The following is a 14,030-nucleotide window of genomic DNA, read 5'->3' on the forward strand; positions in this document are numbered from 1 at the left end:
GTCTAGTACTATTTGTTGACCAGTTCAGAGAGCTGACTACTGGCTCGGTCTAGTACTATTTGTTGACCAGTTCAGAGAGCTGCCTACTGGCTCAGTCTAGTACTATTTGTTGACCAGTTCAGAGAGCTGCCTACTGGCTCGGTCTAGTACTATTTGTTGACCAGTTCAGAGAGCTGCCTACTGGCTCGGTCTAGTACTATTTGTTGACCAGTTCAGAGAGCTGACTACTGGCTCGGTCTAGTACTATTTGTTGACCAGTTCAGAGAGCTGACTACTGGCTCGGTCTAGTACTATTTGTTGACCAGTTCAGAGAGCTGCCTACTGGCTCGGTCTAGTACTATTTGTTGACCAGTTCAGAGAGCTGCCTACTGGCTCGGTCTAGTACTATTTGTTGACCAGTTCAGAGAGCTGACTACTGGCTCGGTCTAGTACTATTTGTTGACCAGTTCAGAGAGCTGACTACTGGCTCGGTCTAGTACTATTTGTTGACCAGTTCAGAGAGCTGCCTACTGGCTCGGTCTAGTACTATTTGTTGACCAGTTCAGAGAGCTGACTACTGGCTCGGTCTAGTACTATTTGTTGACCAGTTCAGAGAGCTGCCTACTGGCTCGGTCTAGTACTATTTGTTGACCAGTTCAGAGAGCTGCCTACTGGCTCGGTCTAGTACTATTTGTTGACCAGTTCAGAGAGCTGACTACTGGCTCGGTCTAGTACTATTTGTTGACCAGTTCAGAGAGCTGACTACTGGCTCGGTCTAGTACTATTTGTTGACCAGTTCAGAGAGCTGCCTACTGGCTCGGTCTAGTACTATTTGTTGACCAGTTCAGAGAGCTGCCTACTGGCTCGGTCTAGTACTATTTGTTGACCAGTTCAGAGAGCTGACTACTGGCTCGGTCTAGTACTATTTGTTGACCAGTTCAGAGAGCTGACTACTGGCTCGGTCTAGTACTATTTGTTGACCAGTTCAGAGAGCTGCCTACTGGCTCGGTCTAGTACTATTTGTTGACCAGTTCAGAGAGCTGACTACTGGCTCGGTCTAGTACTATTTGTTGACCAGTTCAGAGAGCTGCCTACTGGCTCGGTCTAGTACTATTTGTTGACCAGTTCAGAGAGCTGACTACTGGCTCGGTCTAGTACTATTTGTTGACCAGTTCAGAGAGCTGACTACTGGCTCGGTCTAGTACTATTTGTTGACCAGTTCAGAGAGCTGACTACTGGCTCGGTCTAGTACTATTTGTTGACCAGTTCAGAGAGCTGACTACTGGCTCGGTCTAGTACTATTTGTTGACCAGTTCAGAGAGCTGACTACTGGCTCGGTCTAGTACTATTTGTTGACCAGTTCAGAGAGCTGACTACTGGCTCAGTCTAGTACTATTTGTTGACCAGTTCAGAGAGCTGACTACTGGCTCGGTCTAGTACTATTTGTTGACCAGTTCAGAGAGCTGACTACTGGCTCGGTCTAGTACTATTTGTTGACCAGTTCAGAGAGCTGACTACTGGCTCAGTCTAGTACTATTTGTTGACCAGTTCAGAGAGCTGACTACTGGCTCGGTCTAGTACTATTTGTTGACCAGTTCAGAGAGCTGACTACTGGCTCAGTCTAGTACTATTTGTTGACCAGTTCAGAGAGCTGACTACTGGCTCAGTCTAGTACTATTTGTTGACCAGTTCAGAGAGCTGACTACTGGCTCAGTCTAGTACTATTTGTTGACCAGTTCAGAGAGCTGACTACTGGCTCGGTCTAGTACTATTTGTTGACCAGTTCAGAGAGCTGACTACTGGCTCGGTCTAGTACTATTTGTTGACCAGTTCAGAGAGCTGCCTACTGGCTCGGTCTAGTACTATTTGTTGACCAGTTCAGAGAGCTGACTACTGGCTCGGTCTAGTACTATTTGTTGACCAGTTCAGAGAGCTGCCTACTGGCTCGGTCTAGTACTATTTGTTGACCAGTTCAGAGAGCTGACTACTGGCTCGGTCTAGTACTATTTGTTGACCAGTTCAGAGAGCTGCCTACTGGCTCGGTCTAGTACTATTTGTTGACCAGTTCAGAGAGCTGACTACTGGCTCAGTCTAGTACTATTTGTTGACCAGTTCAGAGAGCTGACTACTGGCTCGGTCTAGTACTATTTGTTGACCAGTTCAGAGAGCTGACTACTGGCTCGGTCTAGTACTATTTGTTGACCAGTTCAGAGAGCTGACTACTGGCTCGGTCTAGTACTATTTGTTGACCAGTTCAGAGAGCTGACTACTGGCTCAGTCTAGTACTATTTGTTGACCAGTTCAGAGAGCTGACTACTGGCTCGGTCTAGTACTATTTGTTGACCAGTTCAGAGAGCTGACTACTGGCTCAGTCTAGTACTATTTGTTGACCAGTTCAGAGAGCTGACTACTGGCTCGGTCTAGTACTATTTGTTGACCAGTTCAGAGAGCTGACTACTGGCTCAGTCTAGTACTATTTGTTGACCAGTTCAGAGAGCTGACTACTGGCTCAGTCTAGTACTATTTGTTGACCAGTTCAGAGAGCTGCCTACTGGCTCGGTCTAGTACTATTTGTTGACCAGTTCAGAGAGCTGACTACTGGCTCAGTCTAGTACTATTTGTTGACCAGTTCAGAGAGCTGCCTACTGGCTCGGTCTAGTACTATTTGTTGACCAGTTCAGAGAGCTGACTACTGGCTCAGTCTAGTACTATTTGTTGACCAGTTCAGAGAGCTGACTACTGGCTCAGTCTAGTACTATTTGTTGACCAGTTCAGAGAGCTGACTACTGGCTCGGTCTAGTACTATTTGTTGACCAGTTCAGAGAGCTGCCTACTGGCTCGGTCTAGTACTATTTGTTGACCAGTTCAGAGAGCTGACTACTGGCTCGGTCTAGTACTATTTGTTGACCAGTTCAGAGAGCTGCCTACTGGCTCGGTCTAGTACTATTTGTTGACCAGTTCAGAGAGCTGACTACTGGCTCGGTCTAGTACTATTTGTTGACCAGTTCAGAGAGCTGACTACTGGCTCGGTCTAGTACTATTTGTTGACCAGTTCAGAGAGCTGACTACTGGCTCGGTCTAGTACTATTTGTTGACCAGTTCAGAGAGCTGACTACTGGCTCGGTCTAGTACTATTTGTTGACCAGTTCAGAGAGCTGACTACTGGCTCGGTCTAGTACTATTTGTTGACCAGTTCAGAGAGCTGACTACTGGCTCAGTCTAGTACTATTTGTTGACCAGTTCAGAGAGCTGACTACTGGCTCGGTCTAGTACTATTTGTTGACCAGTTCAGAGAGCTGACTACTGGCTCGGTCTAGTACTATTTGTTGACCAGTTCAGAGAGCTGACTACTGGCTCAGTCTAGTACTATTTGTTGACCAGTTCAGAGAGCTGACTACTGGCTCGGTCTAGTACTATTTGTTGACCAGTTCAGAGAGCTGACTACTGGCTCAGTCTAGTACTATTTGTTGACCAGTTCAGAGAGCTGACTACTGGCTCAGTCTAGTACTATTTGTTGACCAGTTCAGAGAGCTGACTACTGGCTCAGTCTAGTACTATTTGTTGACCAGTTCAGAGAGCTGACTACTGGCTCGGTCTAGTACTATTTGTTGACCAGTTCAGAGAGCTGACTACTGGCTCGGTCTAGTACTATTTGTTGACCAGTTCAGAGAGCTGCCTACTGGCTCGGTCTAGTACTATTTGTTGACCAGTTCAGAGAGCTGACTACTGGCTCGGTCTAGTACTATTTGTTGACCAGTTCAGAGAGCTGCCTACTGGCTCGGTCTAGTACTATTTGTTGACCAGTTCAGAGAGCTGACTACTGGCTCGGTCTAGTACTATTTGTTGACCAGTTCAGAGAGCTGCCTACTGGCTCGGTCTAGTACTATTTGTTGACCAGTTCAGAGAGCTGACTACTGGCTCAGTCTAGTACTATTTGTTGACCAGTTCAGAGAGCTGACTACTGGCTCGGTCTAGTACTATTTGTTGACCAGTTCAGAGAGCTGACTACTGGCTCGGTCTAGTACTATTTGTTGACCAGTTCAGAGAGCTGACTACTGGCTCGGTCTAGTACTATTTGTTGACCAGTTCAGAGAGCTGACTACTGGCTCAGTCTAGTACTATTTGTTGACCAGTTCAGAGAGCTGACTACTGGCTCGGTCTAGTACTATTTGTTGACCAGTTCAGAGAGCTGACTACTGGCTCAGTCTAGTACTATTTGTTGACCAGTTCAGAGAGCTGACTACTGGCTCGGTCTAGTACTATTTGTTGACCAGTTCAGAGAGCTGACTGACTACTGGCTCAGTCTAGTACTATTTGTTGACCAGTTCAGAGAGCTGACTACTGGCTCAGTCTAGTACTATTTGTTGACCAGTTCAGAGAGCTGCCTACTGGCTCGGTCTAGTACTATTTGTTGACCAGTTCAGAGAGCTGACTACTGGCTCAGTCTAGTACTATTTGTTGACCAGTTCAGAGAGCTGCCTACTGGCTCGGTCTAGTACTATTTGTTGACCAGTTCAGAGAGCTGACTACTGGCTCAGTCTAGTACTATTTGTTGACCAGTTCAGAGAGCTGACTACTGGCTCAGTCTAGTACTATTTGTTGACCAGTTCAGAGAGCTGACTACTGGCTCGGTCTAGTACTATTTGTTGACCAGTTCAGAGAGCTGACTACTGGCTCAGTCTAGTACTATTTGTTGACCAGTTCAGAGAGCTGACTACTGGCTCGGTCTAGTACTATTTGTTGACCAGTTCAGAGAGCTGACTACTGGCTCGGTCTAGTACTATTTGTTGACCAGTTCAGAGAGCTGACTACTGGCTCAGTCTAGTACTATTTGTTGACCAGTTCAGAGAGCTGACTACTGGCTCGGTCTAGTACTATTTGTTGACCAGTTCAGAGAGCTGCCTACTGGCTCAGTCTAGTACTATTTGTTGACCAGTTCAGAGAGCTGACTACTGGCTCAGTCTAGTACTATTTGTTGACCAGTTCAGAGAGCTGACTACTGGCTCGGTCTAGTACTATTTGTTGACCAGTTCAGAGAGCTGCCTACTGGCTCAGTCTAGTACTATTTGTTGACCAGTTCAGAGAGCTGACTACTGGCTCGGTCTAGTACTATTTGTTGACCAGTTCAGAGAGCTGACTACTGGCTCGGTCTAGTACTATTTGTTGACCAGTTCAGAGAGCTGCCTACTGGCTCAGTCTAGTACTATTTGTTGACCAGTTCAGAGAGCTGACTACTGGCTCGGTCTAGTACTATTTGTTGACCAGTTCAGAGAGCTGACTACTGGCTCGGTCTAGTACTATTTGTTGACCAGTTCAGAGAGCTGACTACTGGCTCGGTCTAGTACTATTTGTTGACCAGTTCAGAGAGCTGACTACTGGCTCGGTCTAGTACTATTTGTTGACCAGTTCAGAGAGCTGACTACTGGCTCAGTCTAGTACTATTTGTTGACCAGTTCAGAGAGCTGACTACTGGCTCGGTCTAGTACTATTTGTTGACCAGTTCAGAGAGCTGACTACTGGCTCGGTCTAGTACTATTTGTTGACCAGTTCAGAGAGCTGACTACTGGCTCGGTCTAGTACTATTTGTTGACCAGTTCAGAGAGCTGACTACTGGCTCGGTCTAGTACTATTTGTTGACCAGTTCAGAGAGCTGACTACTGGCTCGGTCTAGTACTATTTGTTGACCAGTTCAGAGAGCTGACTACTGGCTCAGTCTAGTACTATTTGTTGACCAGTTCAGAGAGCTGACTACTGGCTCAGTCTAGTACTATTTGTTGACCAGTTCAGAGAGCTGACTACTGGCTCAGTCTAGTACTATTTGTTGACCAGTTCAGAGAGCTGACTACTGGCTCGGTCTAGTACTATTTGTTGACCAGTTCAGAGAGCTGCCTACTGGCTCAGTCTAGTACTATTTGTTGACCAGTTCAGAGAGCTGACTACTGGCTCGGTCTAGTACTATTTTCCAGTTGTTCAATCAGCTTGTCACTAACACACACGTAATCTGGCAACGCTGTAAGGGGTGGTTACCTAGGGAACCATTTGGCGTGCTCCACCCAGGGGTCGTCACCTGACTCCCAGCATCTCAGACCCCCGTCACAGCAGAAACACTTAACGTCATCATTACGCCCTGCAACACACACACACACACACACACACCATCATTACACCCTGCAACACACACACACACACACACACACCATCATTACACCCTGCAACACACACACACACCATCATTACGCCCTGCAACACACACACCATCATTACACCCTGCAACACACACACACACACCATCATTACGCCCTGCAACACACACACCATCATTACGCCCTGCAACACACACACACACACACACCATCATTACACCCTGCAACACACACACACACACCATCATTACACCCTGCAACACACACACACACACCATCATTACACCCTGCAACACACACACACACCATCATTACACCCTGCAACACACACACACACCATCATTACGCCCTGCACACACACACACCATCATTACGCCCTGCAACACACACACACACACACACACACACCATCATTACGCCCTGCAACACACACACACACACACACACACCATCATTACACCCTGCAACACACACACACACACACACACCATCATTACACCCTGCAACACACACACACACATACACACCATCATTACACCCTGCAACACACACACACACACACACACCATCATTACACCCTGCAACACACACACACACACCATCATTACACCCTGCAACACACACACACACACCATCATTACACCCTGCAACACACACACACACACACACACACACCATCATTACACCCTGCAACACACACACACACCATCATTACGCCCTGCAACACACACACACACACCATCATTACGCCCTGCAACACACACACACACGTCATCATTACGCCCTGCAACACACACACACACACACACACACACACACACACACACACCCTGCAACACACACACACACACCATCATTACACCCTGCAACACACACACACCATCATTACACCCTGCACACACACACACACACACACACACACACACACAATCATTACGCCCTGCAACACACACACACCATCATTACGCCCTGCAACACACACACACACCATCATCATTACACCCTGCAACACACACACACACCATCATCATTACGCCCTGCAACACACACACACACACCATCATCATTACGCCCTGCAACACACACACACACACACCATCATCATTACGCCCTGCAACACACACACACCATCACCACGCCCTGCAACACACACACAGGGTCAGATTAGGTGGTACCGCTAAATGTTTGGGTAAAGCCCAGGGGAACAGCAGGAGCTCCAAGGTTCCTCCGATCACAGGAACAGTGTCTATGGGGATACTAACAGGGCATTTGTTGCCAATGACTTACCTGTTAAACAACAAAAAAAGTATAAACTACATGTTAACTAAATGTTATATTGGAATGCAGACGCTGAGTCTCTCTCACCGACGTAGTAGAACCCTGCCTTGGCCAGCTGGTCAGGGCGCACAGGGATACGCAAGGGCCTGGGGGGCCAGGGCCCGGGGGGCTGGGGCTTCTGCCCTGGGGGGCTGGGGCTTCTGCCCCGGGGGGCTGAGAGGTGTATATAATTAAATATATAATTCTGAGTCTCTCTTACCGACGTAGTAGAACCCTGCCTTGGCCAGCTGGTCAGGGCGCACGGGGATACGCAAGGGCCAGTGGACGAAGGTCAGCAACCTCTCCTCACGCTGCTGCATGGCTGGGTTAGACACGTTGCTGAGACCTGGGGGGCCGGGGGGCACCCCTACACCTCTAGCCCCGCCCGCCATGGACACGTTGTCGGCCCGGTCTCCTCTGACGAAGTGACAGTTGGGGTAATGTCTCTGGTGCTCCGACACGGCCCGGTCTCCTGGCTCCCAGTTACTGAGCTAGAGACACACAGAGAGGAACGAGATTCAATCGATCATATCTCTCTGGACAAAGTGACCGGGAAGATTTTCATTTACCCGCCTTTTGAGAAATTTACCAGACCCATATGCATTGGGTGATTCACCCATTAGGAAGTCCACCCACGGTGATCAGAATGACAGAAATCACATCTACATTACAGTAATTCACATTAACAGAACAGTACATTATGGTAATTCATATTAACATAACATTTAGATTATGGTAATTCACATTAACATAACATTTAGAATATGGTAATTCACATTAACATAACAGTACATTATGGTAATTCATATTAACATAACATTTAGAATATGGTAATTCACAGTAACAGAACAGTACATTATGGTAATTCACATTAACAGAACAGTACATTATGGTAATTCACATTAACAGAACATGTACACTATGGTAATTCATATTAACATAACATTTAGAATATGGTAATTCACACTAACATAACATTTAGAATATGGTAATTTGCATTAACAGAACATGTACATTATGGTAATTCACATTAACAGAACAGCACATTATGGTAATTCACATTAACAGAACATGTACACTATGGTAATTCATATTAACATAACATTTAGAATATGGTAATTCACACTAACATAACATTTAGAATATGGTAATACACATTAACAGAACATTTAGAATATGGTAATTTGCATTAACAGAACATGTACATTATGGTAATTCGCATTAACAGAACATTTAGAAACCGAGTACAGTAAGCTACTGTGAATTTATTAGGATTGTCCACTGTGTCACAAGATCAAAATGTCAAAACCAGAGTTGTTACTTCTCTTTATCTAGTTTCGGTCTGACTCAGACCCAGCCTGCAATCACACTCTCACAACAGCCCTTAACCACAATGACTAATATAGACTCAGACCCAGCCTACAATCACACTCTCACAACAGCCCTTAACCACAATGACTAATATAGACTCAGACCCAGCCTGCAACCACACTCTCACAACAGCCCGGGCTTAACCACAATGACTAATATAGACTCAGACCCAGCCTACAATCACACTCTCACAACAGCCTGGGCTTAACCACAATGACTAATATAGACTCAGACCCAGCCTGCAACCACACTCTCACAACAGCCCGGTCTTAAACACAATGACTAATATAGACTCAGACCCAGCCTGCAATCACACTCTCACAACAGCCAGGTCTTAACCACAATGACTAATATAGACTCAGACCCAGCCTGCAATCACACTCTCACAACAGCCCGGTCTTAAACACAATGACTAATATAGACTCAGACCCAGCCTGCAACCACACTCTCACAACAGCCCGGTCTTAAACACAATGACTAATATAGACTCAGACCCAGCCTGCAATCACACTCTCACAACAGCCCGGGCTTAACCACAATGACTAATATAGACTCAGACCCAGTCTGCAATCACACTCTCACAACAGCCCGGGCTTAACCACAATGACTAATATAGACTCAGACCCAGCCTGCAACCACACTCTCACAACAGCCCTTAACCACAATGACTAATATAGACTCAGACCCAGCCTGCAACCACACTCTCACAACAGCCCGGTCTTAACCACAATGACTAATATAGACTCAGACCCAGCCTGCAACCACACTCTCACAACAGCCCGGGCTTAACCACAATGACTAATATAGACTCAGACCCAGCCTGCAATCACACTCTCACAACAGCCCGGGCTTAACCACAATGACTAATATAGACTCAGACCCAGCCTGCAATCACACTCTCACAACAGCCCGGGCTTAACCACAATGACTAATATAGACTCAGACCCAGCCTGCAATCACACTCTCACAACAGCCCTTAACCACAATGACTAATATAGACTCAGACCCAGCCTGCAACCACACTCTCACAACATCCTGGGCTTAACCACAATGACTAATATAGACTCAGACCCAGCCTGCAACCACACTCTCACAACAGCCAGGGCTTAACCACAATGACTAATATAGATGCTTGTGCAACGTATAGTGGCAGAGTTTTCAGATACATAGCAAGTGTCTTATTATAAGGCCCGCAGAAAAACATACGAATCTTACGGTCCCCTTAATCAATAATGGGGAGGGTCTTTGGAACCCACCCCCTACAGGAGGAATGGGCCAAAATTCACCCAACTTATTGTAGGAAGGCTACCTGAAAACATTTGACCCAAGTTAAACCATTTAAAAAGGCAATGCTACCAAATACTAATTGAGTGTATGTGAGCTTCTGACCCACTGGGAAATAAATAAAAGCTGAAATAAATCATTCTCTCAACGATTATTCTGACATTTCACTTTCTTAAAATAAAGTGGTGATCCTAACTGACCTAAAACATGGAATTTTCTTCGTAACATTGAACAAAAAAAACGTACACTAGTCTAAAAACTATGCAGAAAAATGTATCCATGATTTTGTTACTTGTAGGTTAGACTACTGCAATGCTCTACTCTCCGGCTACCCAGATAAAGCACTAAATAAACTTCAGTTAGTGCTAAATATGGCTGCTAGAATCCTGACTCGAACCAAAAAATGTGATCATATTACTCCAGTGCTAGCCTCCCTACACTGGCTTCCTGATTCAAGGTTTTACTGCTAACCTACAAATCATTACATGGGCTTTCTCCGACCTATCTCTCTGATTTGGTCCTGCCGTACATACCTACACGTACGCTACGGTCACCAGACGCAGGCCTCCTTATTGTCCCTAGAATTTCTACACAAACAGATGGAGGCTGGGCTTTCTCCTATTGAGCTTCATTTTATGGAATGGTAGGAATAGGCTGGGATTCGATGATAAATTAACAGGCACCGCATTGATTATATGCAACGCAGGACAAGCTAGTTAACCTGGTAATATCATCAACCATGTGTAGTTAACTAGTGATAATGTGAAGATTGTTCTGTATAAGTGTAATGCTAGCTAGTGGCTCATTGCACCCACAAGGTCATTTTAAAGCTGCACTCGCGTAACGGGTGGTCAGCCTGCAGTAACGGGTGGTCAGCCTGCAGTAACGGGTGGTCAGCCTGCAGTAACGGGTGGTCAGCCTGCAGTAACGGGTGGTCAGCCTGCAGTAACGGGTGGTCAGCCTGCAGTAACGGGTGGTCAGCCTGCAGTAACGGGTGGTCAGCCTGCAGTAACGGGTGGTCAGCCTGCAGTAACGGGTGGTCAGCCTGCAGTAACGGGTGGTCAGCCTGCAGTAACGGGTGGTCAGCCTGCAGTAACGGGTGGTCAGCCTGCAGTAACGGGTGGTCAGCCTGCAGTAACGGGTGGTCAGCCTGCAGTAACGGGTGGTCAGCCTGCAGTAACGGGTGGTCAGCCTGCAGTAACGGGTGGTCAGCCTGCAGTAACGGGTGGTCAGCCTGCAGTAACGGGTGGTCAGCCTGCAGTAACGGGTGGTCAGCCTGCAGTAACGGGTGGTCAGCCTGCAGTAACGGGTGGTCAGCCTGCAGTAACGGGTGGTCAGCCTGCAGTAACGGGTGGTCAGCCTGCAGTAACGGGTGGTCAGCCTGCAGTAACGGGTGGTCAGCCTGCAGTAACGGGTGGTCAGCCTGCAGTAACGGGTGGTCAGCCTGCAGTAGCGGGTGGTCAGCCTGCAGTAGCGGGTGGTCAGCCTGCAGTAACGGGTGGTCAGCCTGCAGTAACGGGTGGTCAGCCTGCAGTAACGGGTGGTCAGCCTGCAGTAACAGGTGGTCAGCCTGCAGTAACAGGTGGTCAGCCTGCAGTAACAGGTGGTCAGCCTGCAGTAACAGGTGGTCAGCCTGCAGTAACAGGTGGTCAGCCTGCAGTAACAGGTGGTCAGCCTGCAGTAACAGGTGGTCAGCCTGCAGTAACAGGTGGTCAGCCTGCAGTAACAGGTGGTCAGCCTGCAGTAACAGGTGGTCAGCCTGCAGTAACAGGTGGTCAGCCTGCAGTAACAGGTGGTCAGCCTGCAGTAACAGGTGGTCAGCCTGCAGTAACAGGTGGTCAGCCTGCAGTAACAGGTGGTCAGCCTGCAGTAACAGGTGGTCAGCCTGCAGTAACAGGTGGTCAGCCTGCAGTAACAGGTGGTCAGCCTGCAGTAACAGGTGGTCAGCCTGCAGTAACAGGTGGTCAGCCTGCAGTAACAGGTGGTCAGCCTGCAGTAACAGGTGGTCAGCCTGCAGTAACAGGTGGTCAGCCTGCAGTAACAGGTGGTCAGCCTGCAGTAACGGGTGGTCAGCCTGCAGTAACGGGTGGTCAGCCTGCAGTAACGGGTGGTCAGCCTGCAGTAACGGGTGGTCAGCCTGCAGTAACAGGTGGTCAGCCTGCAGTAACAGGTGGTCAGCCTGCAGTAACAGGTGGTCAGCCTGCAGTAACGGGTGGTCAGCCTGCAGTAACGGGTGGTCAGCCTGCAGTAACGGGTGGTCAGCCTGCAGTAACAGGTGGTCAGCCTGCAGTAACAGGTGGTCAGCCTGCAGTAACAGGTGGTCAGCCTGCAGTAACAGGTGGTCAGCCTGTAACAGGTGGTCAGCCTGCAGTAACAGGTGGTCAGCCTGCAGTAACAGGTGGTCAGCCTGCAGTAACAGGTGGTCAGCCTGCAGTAACAGGTGGTCAGCCTGCAGTAACAGGTGGTCAGCCTGCAGTAACAGGTGGTCAGCCTGCAGTAACAGGTGGTCAGCCTGCAGTAACAGGTGGTCAGCCTGCAGTAACAGGTGGTCAGCCTGCAGTAACAGGTGGTCAGCCTGCAGTAACAGGTGGTCAGCCTGCAGTAACAGGTGGTCAGCCTGCAGTAACAGGTGGTCAGCCTGCAGTAACAGGTGGTCAGCCTGCAGTAACAGGTGGTCAGCCTGCAGTAACAGGTGGTCAGCCTGCAGTAACAGGTGGTCAGCCTGCAGTAACGGGTGGTCAGCCTGCAGTAACAGGTGGTCAGCCTGCAGTAACAGGTGGTCAGCCTGCCACGCAGTTTCCTCGTGGATTATAATGTAACAATAAACTGATTGTTATGAAACCGTGAAATCGGCCCTAATTACTCAGCCATGCCGATTAATCGGTCGACCGCCAATTTTGACCAACCCTCTGTTCAGGGACACATTATTCCATTTTCTGTTTTCTGTCACATGTCTGTGGAATTTGTTCAGTTTACGTCTCAGTCATTGAATCTTATGTTCATACAAACATTTACACATGTTAAGTTTGCTGAAAATAAACGCAGTTGACAATGAGAGGACGTTTCTTTTTTTTTTGCTGAGTTTATATAATTAGTACTTTAAGTGGAAATGCTAAAAGACTAACATGTAAAATGTAGCAGTAGTATAGTACCTGTCCTCCACAGGTGAAGCAGGCCACGCGGTCTCCCTGTCCCAGGTAATAGAAGCCAGCCGTAGCCAGCTCAGAGGGGGTGATGATGGACAGGATCCAGGAGTGGAAGGAGTCCAGACGGTCCTGCTCTCTCCTCATACTGGGGTTGTGACAGGTAGGGGGTCTCTGGTGGGACCTACAGACACATCGTCAGATATAGTGGGCCGTACAACTATGGCTGACCCTGTAAAACAACACATTACACTGTGGTCCTCCTTTTACATTATTATTCAAACGGGGCTTTAAATATTCAACTTCTTAGTAGGTTGCTGAAGGCGAAGCGCAACTCTAGATTTCAATAGTAGGGATTGATTGATGCTCAATGTTAATTTCAAATCTCCCTTCCATCATATCTAAGCCAAAATGACACCAATGTCAATGAAACTATGTAAGTCAGCGTGATTGGAGATACACAACCCACTCCCTGCCTCGTCATGAGCCATCCGGCCATTACCGAGAACCACATACCAGAGTTCTTACCTGGTCGTTAGGGAAAAAAATATACAATTTCTTGCAAAAACGTAGCTGAATATCTCGGATAACAACGAGACTACAGAGTCCTGAAAGTGAACATTACACTTGCCACCTTTTTCAGACAACCACAACTCAATGTTGACAATATATCCTACCTAGCTACAGTACATTCTTCCATAAAGCATGGCTAACTAGCTAGCGAAGTAAAGTTAATTGTCAACACCAAACTTTTGGAAACCGCCACGCTGCTAATTTCTAATACATACAACGC

General features: G+C 47.6%; 1 protein-coding gene across 50 annotated transcripts in view; it reads right to left on the bottom strand.

The window, feature by feature from the left end:
* The window catches only part of LOC127928744 (baculoviral IAP repeat-containing protein 2-like), a 49,554-nt gene that overhangs the window by 18,064 nt on the left and 17,460 nt on the right, over positions 1 to 14,030 (bottom strand). For all 50 annotated transcript variants that reach the window (XM_052516056.1, XM_052516051.1, XM_052516045.1 and 47 more), the window contains 3 exons: positions 13,247 to 13,421; positions 7,660 to 7,930; positions 6,007 to 6,106 (listed from right to left, as the gene is read on the bottom strand). In XM_052516056.1, coding sequence (XP_052372016.1) covers positions 6,007 to 6,106; positions 7,660 to 7,930; positions 13,247 to 13,421 — 546 coding nt within the window. The remainder of the gene's footprint in view (positions 1 to 6,006; positions 6,107 to 7,659; positions 7,931 to 13,246; positions 13,422 to 14,030) is intronic.

This window comes from Oncorhynchus keta, unplaced genomic scaffold (genome assembly GCF_023373465.1).
Source record: "Oncorhynchus keta strain PuntledgeMale-10-30-2019 unplaced genomic scaffold, Oket_V2 Un_scaffold_3664_pilon_pilon, whole genome shotgun sequence".
Classification (NCBI taxonomy): domain Eukaryota; kingdom Metazoa; phylum Chordata; class Actinopteri; order Salmoniformes; family Salmonidae; genus Oncorhynchus; species Oncorhynchus keta.